Source organism: Jaculus jaculus, chromosome 8 (genome assembly GCF_020740685.1).
Source record: "Jaculus jaculus isolate mJacJac1 chromosome 8, mJacJac1.mat.Y.cur, whole genome shotgun sequence".
Classification (NCBI taxonomy): domain Eukaryota; kingdom Metazoa; phylum Chordata; class Mammalia; order Rodentia; family Dipodidae; genus Jaculus; species Jaculus jaculus.
In genome coordinates, this window is record NC_059109.1 from 32,560,958 (window position 1) to 32,577,383 (window position 16,426).

The window sequence follows — 16,426 nt, forward strand, 5'->3', positions numbered from 1 at the left end:
CACACACACACACGGAGTGTGACTCTTTAAATGTAAACATAACAGGATAATATTTATTGGCTATACTTTTTTTTTCTTTTCTTTTTTATGTTAGTGGTCATTTGTTGCGAAATATGGAGCATGCTTAGAATATTCCTTTAATTAAGGCTCCAAAGAATCACGAGTTGAGACCAATAAAGATTAAAGTGTGCAGAATATGTTGACTTCTGAATTTATTTTTCCCTTTCAGTTGTAATTTCTTAACATTAAAATTTTCACAGTTATGTAATAAATCAAAGATGTGTAGGTTGCAATACAAAAATAGATTTTGCCTGTTTTCCTGTTTTAGAAAGAAAATACTAGAAGTCCAAACCTCAACTCAACCCAGACCAAAGCAAGAATCAATCAAAATTCCTAAAGTCCCCAACCTGAAGCATCAGAATAGTTACTTAATTAAAAAAATTATTTTAAAAAGGTTCCTAACAGACTGAACAGATGTCTCAGTGGTTTACGACACTTGCTCGCAAAACCTGCCAACCCAGGTTGAATTCTCCAGCTAGGCACACTTTGCGTATCTTTAGATGGAAATCTGAAACCCACCACCACACCTTAATATCTACCTAGTGACACTGCCTCCAGCCAGGTGGCTGCAGTTGCAAACTACAAACAATAAAGAACTGAATATGTTGGGGGACATCTATTCAAACCACCACACCCACATAACTCAAATGCAGAAAGAGGTACATGCCTCTGGAGTTCACTTGTAGAGGCAGGAGGCCCTGGCAAGCCCATCCCCCTTGCTTGTAAAATTAAATAAATAAATGGTTCCTAAACCTACAGTGAGCCTGTTAAGAAGATTTTGTTGGCATATGTGTATATGCATGAATGACCCCATGATTAAAGCCTCTAGCTCTTTGAAGAAATTTTATTTATTTATTTGAGAGAGGGAGGAGAGAAAAAAAGAGAGAAAGAGGAAGAGACAGAATGGGCATACCAGGGCCTCCAGCCACTGCAAACGAACTCCAGGCACATGCGCCACCTTGTGCATCTGGCTTATGTGGGTACTGGGGAATTGAACCTGAGTCCTTAGGCTTCACAGGCAAATGCCTTAACTGCTAAGTCATTTCTCCAGTCCCATAAAGCCTCTAAATCTTAAGAAGTGTTTATCAATAAAATCAATGCTTTTATTTATCTCCCTATAGTTCCACCTTGTGGTGAGAGACTTAAACAACACTTTTTATTTTTATTTCTATAATCACAGATTGCCAAATTGAAACCTTTAAAGAGAAACCTTTTTCTTCAAAGAAATGAGTCCCCTATGAATAGACTATTTCCACTGCCTGGTTGCCAACACGAATATGTTTAAAATTTCAGAAATTTTAATATTAAGCTATTTGGCAAGCATCTTTACTGTGTAGTTAAATAAATAGTAAAGTTGAGTTATAGACTTGTTACCACTATTGTATCACATCAGATGAGGATTTTCCTCTTAATATTTAAGTGTATTAATTTAAAATTTATAATAAGTTAGGTAAATTTTTAATTTTAGTCTTATCCTTTTACAGTTTTTGAAGAAATAGTGCTGAGATATGTCATTAACAAAAATATTTGGATAATTTCTTGAGAATACATTATTTTCTAGTATCTTATTATGTATTTTAATTAATTAATTAATTATTTTTATTTATTTGAGAGTGACGGGGGGCAGGCAGGCAGAGAGCGAGAGAGAGAATGGGTACACCAGTGCTTCTAGCCACTGCAAACGAACTCCAGATGCGTGCGCCCCCTTGTGCATCTGGCTAACGTGGGTCCTGGGAAATTGAGCCTTAAACTGGGGTCCTTAGGCTTCATAGGCAAGCACTTAACTGCTAAGTCATCTCTCCAGCCCTTTTTTTGTTTTTTTGAGGTAGGGTCTCACTCTGGCCCAGGCTGACCTGGAATTCACTATGTAGTCTCAGGCTGGCCTCATACTCATGGCGATCCTCCTGCCTCTGCCTCCCGAGTGGTGTGTACCACCACACCCAGCATTATTGTATATTTTCAAAAGGATCAGTTTGCTTATAAGTAGTTATAAGGTTTTTGGTGTATTATTTTTATGTTTTGAGGCAGGACTTTTAAGAAGCTGTCCCAGAATCTCTTAATTATCCATTTCACGTATTTGTATGAAGTAAAATGTGCAATTGGATGCTTTTTAACTGCACTTTCACTCCAGCAGACTGTCCCTTTCCTTTCACTTTATTAGTACAAGGCAGTGAGGAGTTCTTTAGGACAAGCGCTTTATTATTTATACTCATTTCTCAAGATGGCTGATTGTTTTCTAGAACACTGTGCTCTTTAGATGTAGAGAGAGCTTCTTTAAGGGCAGGCCATGAATCCTTTATGTGGCTGCTTTTTGTTTGCTTGGCTGGGTTTTGTGCACTTTGTCTGTCCATGGATTGGATGTCCTTTCTTTGTACTTTGTTTTTCCTGAAGGACCTTTTCTGTACTAATGGGGACAGATATAGATGTAACATTTAGCTTTAAAAAAATTTTTTTTTGGTTCAATTTTTATTTATTTATTTGAGAGTGACAGAGAGAGAGAGAGAAAGAGACGGGGGGGGCGAGAGGGAGGGGGGGGGAGAGAGAGAAAGAGAGGGAGGAAGAGAGAATGGGCGCGCCAGGGCTTCCAGCCACTGCAAACGAACTCCAGAGGCATGCGCCCCCTTGTGCATCTGGCTAACATGGGTCCTGGGGAATTGAGCCTTGAACTGGAGTCCTTAGGCTGCACAGGCAAGCGCTTAACTGCTAAGCCATCTCTCCAGCCCACATTTAACTTTTTTTGATTTGATTTTCCTGAGCATCATCGTTTACAAGGACCTCACCTGTTAATCGGAGGTGATATAGGAAATGAATAATCCTCAAAGGTTCTCAGATGGAACAAATTATTAACAAGGAAGAAAACGCAAAGACATTTATTGACGTGTATTTCACATATACATTCAGAGTCTGAGTAATTCTCTAAAATGTGACTTTGAACTCCAGCTTATATAACATATTTAATAATGAACAGTGAATTTCCAGGGAAGTGATAAAGAAAAGTCTCTGTAAGTCTTTAAGAGTGGTAACTTGGGAACAGAAAGAGGCAGATAAAAGCTAGTAATTAAAGCTTGTTTGTATATCATCCTCTGTTTGCTGTCTACAGTAAGAGTTCAGAATTGTGTTCAGTGGTCAAAACTCTTCTGTGGGCCCTGGTTTTAGGTAAATGTAGGAAGGGTAGGGACAGAATTTCCTCTATGCTTGTAGATTATGTTCAGCTCAACACCCTTTCATGCCCAGGCATATTCTGGCTCCTGCATTTTGCTTAAAACCTTTAGAGATTCTTTTATATCTAGCAAAGTCTTAACATGGGTTGTATAGCTGGCGTGTGTTCCCACTGACTTTCTTGTTTATCTGTCTCCTCATATCCCACTCACTATGCAGCTCCTTTCTCTCCATGGGGCTCCCCATGCAGTCTCTCTCCTTGGGGCTCTCCATGCAGTCTCTCTCCTTGGAGATGTCCTTGTAGTCTCTTTCCTTGGAGCTCTCCATGCAGTCTCTCTCCTTGGAGCTCTCCATGTAATCTCTCTCCTTGGAGCCCCCTACACAATTTCTCTCCTTGGAGCCCTTGACATGGTCTCTCTCTTGGGAGCCCTCTGCACAATCTCTCTTTGTGGATGTCTCTCTGTGGGTACACTATCCACCCATGTTTGGATGAAGGCAAAATGAACACACACCAGGCAAAATATGATTTAATGGAGGGTTGGGGGATGCACTCTCGTGCCCTCCGAACTGACTGTATGGCAGTTTTTATTCAGATTCACACAGTCAAAGCAATGGGATGTCATAGCTAAGACAGATCACATTTACATCAGATCAGATTATATGAGTTGCTTGTTTATGTGCATCAGGAAATATTTTGAGAAGCTGTGCACCTCCTGTCTTCAAGAAATTCTACCCAAGGCTCTTAGCCTTCCATGTCCCTAGGCTTAGCATGTGCAAAGATTAGCCTTTTGCCGATTTGCTTGATCTCCCCATCTCTCCTTTTCTGTTTCTTTCAAAAGTGGTCTCATGAACCAGACATATTGTTGCTGGTGAGTAAGTATTTTTAGGTTGATCCCTTCAACTGTACAAAGCACAAGTGCAGATAATTAATTCAGTGGCCACCAAAGTGGAAGGCTAAGTGTTTGAAAATGAGGAAATGGATTAAACTATGACAAATTGTTTTGCAAAATCCTGGTGTCAAGGTATATTTTTAATAATATTTTGTATGACAAGCACTGTTTGACTATTTTGTCATTTAATAAGATATGGGGATCATCCATATCTGGATCCAGTCTGGAGCCAAGTGGCTTAAATTTCATTTCCGACATAGGTTATAGTTAATTTCATTAGTTGTACTTGACTTTGCAATTTTTTGTCTATCTCATGTTGTATAGTAATGGCACTTGTTACACTACACAGTTTGTAATACAAAGTGTGTTGTTAGAATAGATTAGGTGACTCTTTCTTAAATATTTATTTGAGAAAGAGAGAGAGGGAAAGAAAGGTGGAGAGGAGAAAGGAGAGAGAGAGAGAGAGAGGGAGGGAGAGAGAGAGAGAGAGAATGGATGTGCCAGATCCTCTACCACTGCAAATAAACTCCAGATGCATGTGCCACCTTGTGCATCTGGCTTACATGGGTACTGGGGAATCATACCTGGGTCCCTAGGCCTGGTAGGCAAAGGCCTCAACCGCTAAACTATTTCTCCAGCCCCAAGATTAGATGGCTTTTGTCACTGCCATGACAGAAGCAGCTAGGATAAAAACAGCAGTGACTATGGTAACTATGAGTATCCCAACAACCAGTTAGGGCTCTTGATGTATTGTATTAATTATAGTAAGAGCCCCAGATTCTTATTAAGGCTTAGTGTAATTTACTGAGATAAGGCACAGGCCTCATATCACATAAGTATACTTTTATTAAGTATCAAGTAGATAATACAGGCACCATAGTAGCAATGGGAAGAGCAAAACTATAAAATAGATTTTATTTTTGTGTAACATTAAAAGGGTCAGTAAGAAAGACATATGGATAATGAGTACCAAAGTGAATTGGTCCAGTGTGACAGCAATATCAATTAAGTAAAGAGACATTTTTTCCTTTTGAAAGTGTATTTTAAAAGGCCAGAGCCAAGTCACCAAATAGAGATTTGTGGTGGTCTTTTTCCTAGGAAGGGTTGGGGTTGTATATCCCTCTTTCTCACCATATAATAGAATCATTGTTATATACAGTTGAGCCATTGATCGAAGTATAGACAGACAAGGAACAATGATGTCTATCATGAATCTAACCTTTGAGGCTCCATCAGTAGTAGAATTATTTCCCAATCTGGTAACATGCCATGTAGGGCTCTGGCAAATTTTCCATGAGATTTTTTTTTTTTTTTTTTAATATTCTGGATAAGGCTGTCTATGAACAGTACCGTAGGCTATGGGAGGATGAAACAAATTGTTTCTTTGTTATGTGTATAACTGCCTGCAACCAAAAATTCAGCTTGGCTGATTTTTAAGTGGAGCCAAGCCTGTAGCTTGGGTGTCAGGAATAAATTATTAGAACCCATGCCTAAAGGCAAATGAATGGACCAGCAATTGATTTCTGAGGGTGAAATGTGATTAAGATTAAATTGGCTGTTAATTTCAGGAGGCTGTATGCCTCCTTGCCAAGAAGTGACATGGTTGAAAATAGGGAAAGGCAGATCCCACAATGTCTAAAACATCTTTTTAAGTTAAAAACCTATCTTATATTTGCAATTTTCTCTATATTGAATGGTCTATTTCTATTATTGTTTTTATTATCATTATTATTGTTATAATTTAGAAATTAAAATGAAATTTCAGGAAGCTATACCTTACAGAAAATATAACAATTATAAATCTAGACAAATACATTAACAGTCCTGTGGTTTGTTGATAAATAAAAATTAGTTAATTTGTTAAAGATTTAAGTTGTAGTACATATTTAGACAGTAACTTTGAAATTGTTATAGTAAGCACAAACAAGCATAAAGCCAAAAGCTTAGAGATAAATTATTTTAAATATATTATAAGCCTGCTTTTAGTAATTTTAGTATTATTTTAATGTTTGTCTATGTACTTTTTTTTTTTTTTTTTGGTTTTTTGAGGGAGGGTCTCACTCTAGCTCAGGCTGACCTGGAATTCACTATGGAGTCTCAGGTGGCTCGAATTCATGGTGATACTCCTACCTCTGCCTCTCTAGTGCTGGGATTAAAGGCGTGCGCCACCATGCCCGGCTTTTTTGTCCATGTACCTTTGAGCATTTAATGGACATAAATTTAGTTACACATACAGACAAACTACATGAAACATAAACACAGAACAGCATATCAAGTGGCTGGTGATGAAGAGGGTAACTGATAATAAGTATGTATGAGTACTTACTAGTGAGTCAACATTACTTATCTATACTATAAGCACTATGCATCACCCTTAGCCACAAAGACCACTGTAAAGGCCAAAGAAATTCTATCATTTTGAAATTTGTTATTTGTCAGTTTTTAAATCAAATAATTACCTTAATTATTAATATCTTTTATAGCACTAAATAATCTTAAAGACAGGGCACCAGTTATAAAAAGTTAGAACTGACATGTTTTTGTCTGTCTTTGGGAAAATTCTGACATTGAGGGAGGGCAAATAGGAGGGAACAATTGTAACTCAGGTGAGGGTCTTGGGATGGATCTTACTTTCTCCATCCACTGTAGAGTTGTCAGTAATTCTATTACCATTTCTATAGACCATGTATCACTGCACTGTTTTAAGTTGAAGTTGTAGTGGCTAGCTGTTCAAGGTACTTTTTTTAACCTCAAGATGGCTTTATGTTACAGAGAAAGAAAAAAATATATATATACATATATATACATATATACATATATATACATATATGTACATATATATGTATATATATACATATATATATGTAACACCACCTAGGTCAGGGCATTTTTCTGTGAAGGAGAAAATAAAATCTTGAAGCAGGAACCATCATGTTCTGAGGAATAGTCTAAGCAATAAGGATGTTTTGTGAAATGAGAATTGAGACAGTATTTTATAGAATAAAATCTTGATTAAGATTAATTACCCTTGTTTGAAACTTTAATTATGTTGTGTTTTAAAGGGAATTTAGATTAAGTTAACAGTTTTATCTATATGACTGTTCACTTTAAAAAATAAATAATAAATCATACTGCCTATATAAATTAACTCTTGTTACTGAACAAGAGTTTAACAGTTAACTGGAAAACATAATGGATATGTTGTCATATTTCTTGTTTTTAAATATTGGTGCAACCTTGTATAGTGTTTGTAGATTGTTTTATAAAGCTACTGATTATTGTAGCAGGTAGTTTGATGTAAAGATTGTCCTTAATTCATGAAAGTCCATCAAATCTAAATATTTCAAGTTAAACCAATTATTGATGAAAAAACTTACCAATACAATTTTAAAAAAGTCTATATTCATGGCAGTAAAATAATTCTTTTAAATTAAGGCACTAAAAGGGCAGTGCAACTCCTATTAAAAGTAATTTGAGAATAATTTACATTTTAAACGGTGTGTACATTTTTATCTTTGTTAATTTAGTGTCTCTTTCAAAACCTCAAAGAGATACATTACAGAATTACAGAAATGATTTACCTTACAAAATGTTTATAAATTTGGTTCTTTGTATAGTTAGTTTTTTTTTCTTTCGAGGTAGGGTCTCACTCTAGCTCAGGATGACCTGGAACTCAGTATGTAGTCTCAGGGTGGCCTTGAACTCACGGTGATCCTCCTATCTCTGCCTCCTGAGTTCTGGGATTAAAGGTGTGTACCACCACATCCTGCTCTGTATGGTTAGTTTTTAATGTCTCTAGTAGTAAAATAACTCAATATGGTCTTTGCAAAAACATATGGATTTAATTTTTTTTTGTCTTTTCCCAATTCCCATCTAGAAACTTGTTAAAACTTGAGATAGATTCTGGTAGGATCTAACTCTATTCCATGTTGACCTGGAACTCACTTTGGCCTGCCTCAAATTCATAGAAATCTTTTTACTTTTGTCTTTCAAGTACAGGGATTAAAGTTTTGTACCATCACACCCTGTAAGTCTGGCTAATTTAAATCTTTAATAATAGAAATAAAACAGAAAATTTAGATCTTAACCAAAACTGTTTTGTAGGACAGCACAGATAAATAGGCAATAATTTTTTATATCTTGATGTTACACTGTAAGTTAAAATTGATCTAAAAAATGAAAGACATTAATTTAAGACTTAACAACAAGCCAACTTTTTAATATATCAATAGGTTTGCCCAGATTTTGAATGTCATTGTTCTTGGGGATGGCATATTTTGTAATCTGCACTGTGGAAAGGAAATTTAACATACAAATCTCTAACAAGCACATACAATAAGATTTTATATTTGTTACTTATGTATTATCCTGAAAAAGAATTCCATTGTGACCAACCTATAGCTAGTTTTTTTTTTCTTTTCCCAATTTCTGTTTGACCTGATGTATTACTCATCTTTTAAAATGTGCCTAATTTAGATTTTCTGTGGTTAACATAAATATAATGATGAGAAATGAAAAGTGATTTGGGGAAAGTTTTGGTGCTGAGTATTTAGTGCAGTCTGCTAGGGCAAGATGTGAAATTGTCTGCCTGTGAAGTAAGTGTTTGGAATCACGCCCTGTTTTAAGCGGTCCTGGACTGAGAATGACAGAGTAAGTGGAATGTGGGATGAAATGGGTGTTGGGTGCCTGGCGGGGTTCAGCAGCATCCTGGACTCGGCGGTGTTACTCTTCCAGGAAGCCCATTCTGACCAAGTGCTTGTTTTCAATGGTTCTGTGGACTGAGGATGTCAGACCCACACAGTGAAGTCATTTGCTGTAAGAGGTTCAGCCGCTGGTTGTGGCTCAATAGCTGCATGGCTTTGTTGTATAACTGCGCTGTCTGGGGGCTCCTGCTCAGGCTCCTGTTCGGCTGTGCTGGAGATACACTGAGAAATGCTCAATTGAGATGCATGAATGTCTGAAAAATTTATGTCCTTCATTTTCTGGTTTGCTTTTGTTTTCTTTTAAAAATAGGCTTTAGTCTTATAAATTCAAGCTCATGCCTTAGAAGGGACTGAATAAATTCTTCCAGGGGTCTCATGTGCAAATGGAAAAATCACAGTACTAGTTTTCTTTCTCTAAGGGCTGGGTGCCTGTGTGTGACACGTGTAGTATCTATGTTCCTGACAGGGTCTTTGGAAAATGGTTCACCTCTTAGAATTGCAAATTTGAAGGGGTTGTTATTTAAGGGTAGTCTAAGGTAAATGCTGTTGTAGAAGGGGTAATCCTGTTTATACCTTAGTTGAGGGAAGTATTGTGCTTTTATGCATTTTTTTCCAAAGAGAACACAGTTTTAAACTCCCCCCCCACCCCCAAGGTTTAATTTGTAATACCAACAATTTCACTAGTCATCCTTGGGAATTAGTCCTTGAGAATCAAAATACAATGTCAGTTTGTAAAGATGGAGGGTTGATTAAAAGAATAGACTTGTGGTTTTCCTGGCATTTTCTAGCAGTTATTTTAGAGATACAGCTTTTGAGTTCAAGTTCAACACTTACATTCCATATTTATGGGTAATGATGCACATATGTAATTGAATACTCAAAGGTACTATTGAAATAGGATGTTTGGGATTCAGGAAAGTCCTTGAACTCAAAACAGTAGGTTTGTGTCTGTTTTAGCCAAAGAACTGAATAAAATAAGACTGAGAAGGATAATTATTAAATTACTATATTTATTGAGGGAAGTACAGAACCAAGGGAGCCTGGAAAAGCCATTAAAAGACAGTTAAGGAGGAAATAAAAGAAAGTATAGAGAGCTTCTGCCATGTGGAGGGCAGGAGGTTGTAAAGAGCCCATGTGGGAAGTAGGGGTCAGGGGGCTCTCCCCTACTCTTGGCCCAGCTGGGCCTAGCTGAGGGGAAACTCACCAGAAGCAGGAGGTTCACAGAGTGGTAAGACAGCCCAGAGAGACTGCCCTCCCCTAGTGAAATGTGTTGATAACTTTATTTTTGTGGGTTTCACCTTCTGGCTTAGGTGAGCCAGAGAGAGACAGTTGATTGGCTTGGCATTGAGACTGGCTCAGGAAGAGGACAGCCATGGCACCAAGTTCTGGGGTCTGAACTTGACCAATCACAATGTCAGAATTCTAGAGAAAGACTTTCCTTCCAGGGAGGGGGCTCAGGTGTGGAAAAGCAGGTATAGGGAATTAGTCAAGAAATAAGAAGTCAGATCATCCATCCTTTGATCTCTCGCAAGTGCAGACCTTCCTGCCTTTTCAGGGGCCCAGTCACCCTAACTGCCTAACAAATCTACCTGACTCCCTCTTACTGTGACTCAGGCAAAAAGTCTCCAAACACTGAGCATAGAAACCAGTAATTTAAAAACTATTTTGGGGGATGGAGAGATGGCTTAGTAGTTAAGGCACTTGCCTGCAAAGCCAAAGGACCCAGGTTTGATTCCCCATGTCCTGTGTAAGCCAGGTGCACAAGGTGGCGCATGCATCTACAATTCGTCCACAGTGGCTAGAGGCCCTAGCATGCCCATCCTCGGTGTCTGCCTCTCTCTCTCTGCCTCTTTCTCTCTCAGATAAATAAATACAAATAAAATATTAAAAAAAAAAATCTATGTGTGTGTTTCTATGTCACAGTGCACATGCACAGGTCAGAGGACAGCCGCAAGTGACAGCCCTCACCTTTTACCTTGTTTTGGGCAGTCTCTTGTTGTTCACCATTGTGAATACCAGAGCCTGACCTGGGAGCTTCCAGCATTCTCTGTTTCGACCTCCTGTCTCACTGTTGGAGGTCTGGGATTGTAGTGCTCACAGCTGCATCTAGCTTTTCTGGGTTCTAAGGATCCAAACTCAGGTCATCACTCTTGTCCCAAAACCCTTCACTTCTTGAACCATCTTCCCAGCCAGGATCCCAGTAAAGTTAATATGAAACTCCTAAGGGAATGTTTTCATCAGTCAAAAATATTTTCTGACACTAACAAAATAAAATTGCAGGGCTAAGAACAGATCTCACTTAGCAGAGTGTTTGTCTAGCATGTATAAGGCCCTGTTTGATTTCTGTACCCCAAACAAAACAAAAGAGATGTTACAGAACCATATATGTATGTATATATACATACACACACACATGGTCTACTAAGATAATCCAGTGTAATCTTATTTGAACTACTACTATTTGGGAGTGGCAAGCTTACAATTGAAGGCTTCTTCCAGTTGTGCTGACATTTGTCTGTGTCGTATAAACCTGCTGGTGGGCAAATAGTTAAAAGGAGCCTTTCTCTCCTGGGCAGTCTGACCAGACCTTCAGGAAATCTTTGGTGGTTTTTGAGGTCTAAAATTTCAGGCCTCAGTCAGGCTTGGGAAATGGGAGGGAGCTGAGTACTAATTTTACTACTGTTATTTAGACCCTCTACCACAAGATTTATGTTGTGTGGAGGAAGTTTTGAATAGAGGCCTCCTACCTGGCAAAAAAGTTGTTTTTTTTAAAGTTTATCCTTTAGACTCACAAGAAGTTGAAGTAGTGTATAGAGTGTCAGTCATGTCCTACTTGTTCAGATCATGTTTAAGGAAGTTGTTCTAAGTTGTACACCTGTGCCTCTTGATCCTCTTGTGGGCCAGATAGTAGTAACACCAACTAGCGGGCTGAGAAACAACATACTTGCTAGTGTGCTTATAGCAGGTGGTTGTGTCAGGGATCAGGAATAAAAGAATAGTGCTTGTATTTAAGCATTTGTAAACCCATGCTCATGTTTACTCAAATTCTTGTGTTGTAATATGTCAAAAACTTGGATATTTTTAATCACTTTAAGATTTATTAATCCAAGCTCATTGTGTTTAATTTTTAATTTAAATTGAATTTTTAAATAATGAGAAAATAAAATTAAATATAGGCCCATGAATGTGCACCACATGAAAATGTTTCCCACTGATGAACCTTTGCTTATGAGTGGTAAGGATGACTCTTGAGTTCTAGGACCTAAAGTTTGTTCTTTTTCCGTGTAGGTTCGAAAACATGTGAATGATCTCTATGAAGACTTAAGGGATGGGCACAATTTGATCTCCCTTTTAGAGGTTCTTTCTGGAGATACCTTGGTGAGTTTTAAGTTTCTCAATCAACATGTAACTATGTTCACATATGATCGGGGTGTTTCTCGCACAGACTGTACTGATTTTTGTCACAGTCATCCTTTGAGCTATAAATTCTGCCAGAAAAAGAGAGTTCTGGTTACATGCTCATGCTCTATATGCTCATAGCAATGTGAATTTGAGAGACTGAAGCAGACCTTTATATTGGATCTCTAATCACAGTTCTGTGGCTCTCCTTGCTTCTTTTGTTAGCCTTTGTATTTTTTAATAAAAAGTTGGATACATGATATAACCACACATTAAAAGACTTGACATACAGCAAGAAAATAAACACCGCTTTCTGAAAAATGGTCTAACCCACTCCTCAGGTGTCATTCCCCTTTTTTGTGAACATTGCTTCCCCTTCTTGGTTACCTGTTCTCCCTCATTATGTTTTGTTCATGCTGTTCTTTTCATTTCCGGTCTGTCTTGTGTCTTTGCTGTCCTCTCTTCTGTCTGTTATATTCATTAGCCAAGGGAGCGAGATTTTTTGAAGACCTTACGATTGGTGAGTGCAACAGAAGCATGCGAGTATGAGCAGCATGAGGATGTGGAGGATGAGGACAAGGGGGTAGGTGTCACCCCCATAACCGACTAACTTAGCTGGCCCAGCGTGCGCAGTGCTAACCTGGAAGACGAGTAACACGCGGTCTGGCTCCTCACGTAGAGCACAGAAAGAAGCCAAGCCCACAGCTAGCTGGCTGTGTGTATTCAAAGCAAGCTGGACAGAGGAACTATTTTCTCTTTAAAATCACCTTCAGAGCTAAAATGATAGTTATATTTACATCTTGCTGTGCCTTGCATGGTAATGGCACACGTCTGCTTAAATTATGTTATGGCATTTTAGCTGAAGAACATTATGTGCATTTTATATAAATTTGGAACTCTTAAAGTTAGTGTGCTTCAAATTCATTCCGTTCTGGAATTGATATTTCACGATGGCAACTATTTATTGCATTTTTGTTTTAGTAGAGAAGGAACTTGAAATCTTATTCAGTATTGAAGTTTTTCCTTCATTATGTTTATGAGCAGTAGGTGGATGTTCTTTGCCTATTAATATGTCTTATGGTATCGAGAAAGGAGGAAGACTCTAAGTCCGCTATCCTCATAGAACCCTCAGAGCGGTTCCATCTCCACATCTAGTTGGCATCAGTCGCCTCCACAAGACAGATGAGCAGCAGCTCTTTGTGTCATCCCCCCCCCCCGGGTTTCCTGAGTGCTTTGGAAACTGTGCTTTGGTCAGATCCCATGGGTGAAGTACTCGATGCCATTTCCACATGACATACAGAGCTTACTTTCCCTCCTGTGGTCTGCTTTCTTATTCTGGCACCTCTGACGTCCAGGTTACCATGTTTAAGAAGTGAAGCTGCCACCTTTCTTTTGCCTTTTTCCCTTTTGGAAAATTTCATATGACAAATTTCAGCTCCTTTTTTTTTTTTTTTTACTTTTGTTAAGGGTTTCTCAGCTCTGTTTCCTTATTTTCCTTCTTCTAACATGTACCATTTCTTTAAGAAATGGCATTAAGGAAAATAACTGTGGTATCTTACTGTTCTGGAGGCTGAGAAAATAGCCACACCTGTCCCCACGTAGTGCAACAGTGTACAGGTTCCTTTCTGTATTCTGAAGTCCAGCTTTATGAAGAAAACTCAAATAAAGAGGAAATATATCACATGGTGTTAATTTACTTTTTCTCTCTCCCTCTGTCATGTACTACATAAACCTCTGTTTTTTCTCTTTGGTGATTTTTATACTAACTGCATGCCACGATCCCTCCTTTTCATTAACAAGCCATATATGCCCTCTTGTTACTAGTATATATTGAGAAAGCAAAATGGGGAGAGTTAATCATGTTTGTGCATTCATATCTAAATATCTGTAGGCCAGACTTGTTCTGTTGTGAACATAAGAAGCCTGTATGGTCTATAGTTTCCTGTTTATACAAAACATTTGGAATAAGCCTGTGTTAAAACATAGTCAGAAAAAAAGCCCCCCTAGTAATTTAAATTCAGTCCCATGTAATAAGAGAACTTATAACTTACTTTGAAAATACATGTGCTTACCTAAAAATAATTTTTTAAATAGTAAGATGGACATAAAGTATATTTAAATTAGCAGAGTCAGTATATGAGAACATATGATTTTTTATACTTATATTTTTCTGTTCTTAGCCCAGAGAAAAAGGTCGGATGCGTTTTCACAGACTACAGAACGTACAAATCGCACTTGACTATTTGAAAAGACGCCAGGTATGATGCTTTTCAGACTCTACACATATAAACATGGGATTAGATGAAACTACATAGAAACGTGTGTAGGAATGCAAAGGGTAGATTTGGCAATGAAGTATAATAATTTAAATGCACTTTGATGAGATAAAGGTTAAAAAAATGCCTTGAGATGTGTTTCCAAGAAATGGAAGTTAAACTGAGATAAAGTTCAGTGGAATGGTAAGTGACTATATTTCCTTCTGAATAAGAGCAACCAATTTTCCCTGATTGAATCTCCGATTGAACGGAAATGCTTTTGTCTAGGCAGTTAAAGACATTTTAGAAGCAACAGAATATTAAGAATTCCTTTAAATAAATAGTTCCTGGAAGTGGGGAAGCAACACTACCTTTCACATTTCATAATACTAATTTTTAAATATTTTACCTCAAGCTAAAATAGTGTAAGCAGCTTTGACACTTAATAGTGATGAGGTAATATCTTGTTTATTTATTTTTGCTAGTGGGTCATTTTCTTAGTCTCTTTGGTGCTGTGATAAATAAATTTTAAAAAAAGACATTTATTTCTCATAGTTCTGGAAGCAGAAAGTCCAAAATCAAGGCACCAGTGTTTGGTATCTAATGAGGACTCCAGTCCCTGAAGGGAAGGGTCCTTTGTTCTCCTTGGCAGAAAAGACAAAGGGCCGAAGGGTGAACAAGGTGCCTCCCTCCCCAGCCATGCAGTCTTATATAGGGGTACCCAATGCCATTCAGGGGAGGAGCAGCCCTGATGACATCAGTCGTCTCCCAAAGCTCCCCTTCTCAGTACCACACCCAATGCCTGAAGTTTGGAGGCTGCACATTCCATTTGAATCTTTGCAATGTTAGTGGGGAATCTGAGTGGCTGAAAGCAAAACATATCTGACAGATGTCCCCAGCTAGGAGAAATCATGGAAAAGAATGAATAATGAATGCTACATTGGCTGTGCTCTTGACTTATGGGTGTGTTTATTATAGTACCATAAACCAAAGTATTAGTAATTTTTTAGTGATAAAAAAGAGTTAAACATTAATGCAAAAAATGTCAAATTAAAGGTAGCAACTTTGTTTTTTTTTAATAAAGTCTTGATATATAACCTGGGCTGGCTGCAGGCCATAGCTCACTTGTGCCTCAGCCTGCTGTGTAATGGGATTATTGTGAGAACTCAGGAGTGGGATTATTGGTAGGTATCTACCACCATGTGAACCAACAATTTTGTTTTTTAGTGGAGTAATACTAAGAAAGGAAGAGAGAAAATGGGGTGCAATACTATATTTTATTTTATTATTCTTTTATTTGGTTTACTATGTGCATTAAAACACTTTTAGTTATTAAATACTGGTACATGCTCAATACTTAAATATTTTACATATTATCAGGTTTTGCTTAATTCTTTATTTTAGTAGAAATAGCCAGAAAGATTAATGGTTAATTATGCCGCCATGTCTGAAATGTTTTTGGTAGTACTTTCCCAGGAAATAAAATATTCAACACAATGGTATATAATCCTTGTCATTTTATTCATGCCACTTAGTTTGCCCAGCAAGTGAATATTAGAGAACATTATTATATTTATTTACCTGAATATAGAGTTGAGTATTTAATTGGCTTTAATTCTGAGCATTACATTAGTGTTTGACAGCATCTAAATGCTCAGAGAATTAAGTACTTCCAATAGGAAAATATTGCTGCTTAAAAAAAATATTTTTAACTTTTATTATTTTATTTATTTGAGAGAGAGAGAGAGAGAGAGAGAGAGAGAGAGAGAGAGAGAGAGAGAGAAAGAGAGAGAGAGAGAAAGGGAGAGAGAGAGAGAAAGAGAAAGAGAGAGAAAGGGAGAGAGAGGCAGACAGAGAGAATGGAATGCGTGCGCTAGGGCCTTTAGCCACTGCAGATGAGCTCCAAATGCATGTGCCGCCTTGTGCATCTGGTTTATGTGGGTCCTGAGGAATCAAACCT

General features: G+C 37.8%; 1 protein-coding gene across 10 annotated transcripts in view; it reads left to right on the plus strand.

Moving 5' to 3' along the window:
* Dst (dystonin) overlaps positions 1–16,426 on the plus strand; it is a 430,289-nt gene that overhangs the window by 183,315 nt on the left and 230,548 nt on the right. For all 10 annotated transcript variants that reach the window (XM_045156178.1, XM_045156180.1, XM_004668209.3 and 7 more), the window contains 2 exons: positions 12,101–12,190; positions 14,392–14,469. In XM_045156178.1, coding sequence (XP_045012113.1) covers positions 12,101–12,190; positions 14,392–14,469 — 168 coding nt within the window. The remainder of the gene's footprint in view (positions 1–12,100; positions 12,191–14,391; positions 14,470–16,426) is intronic.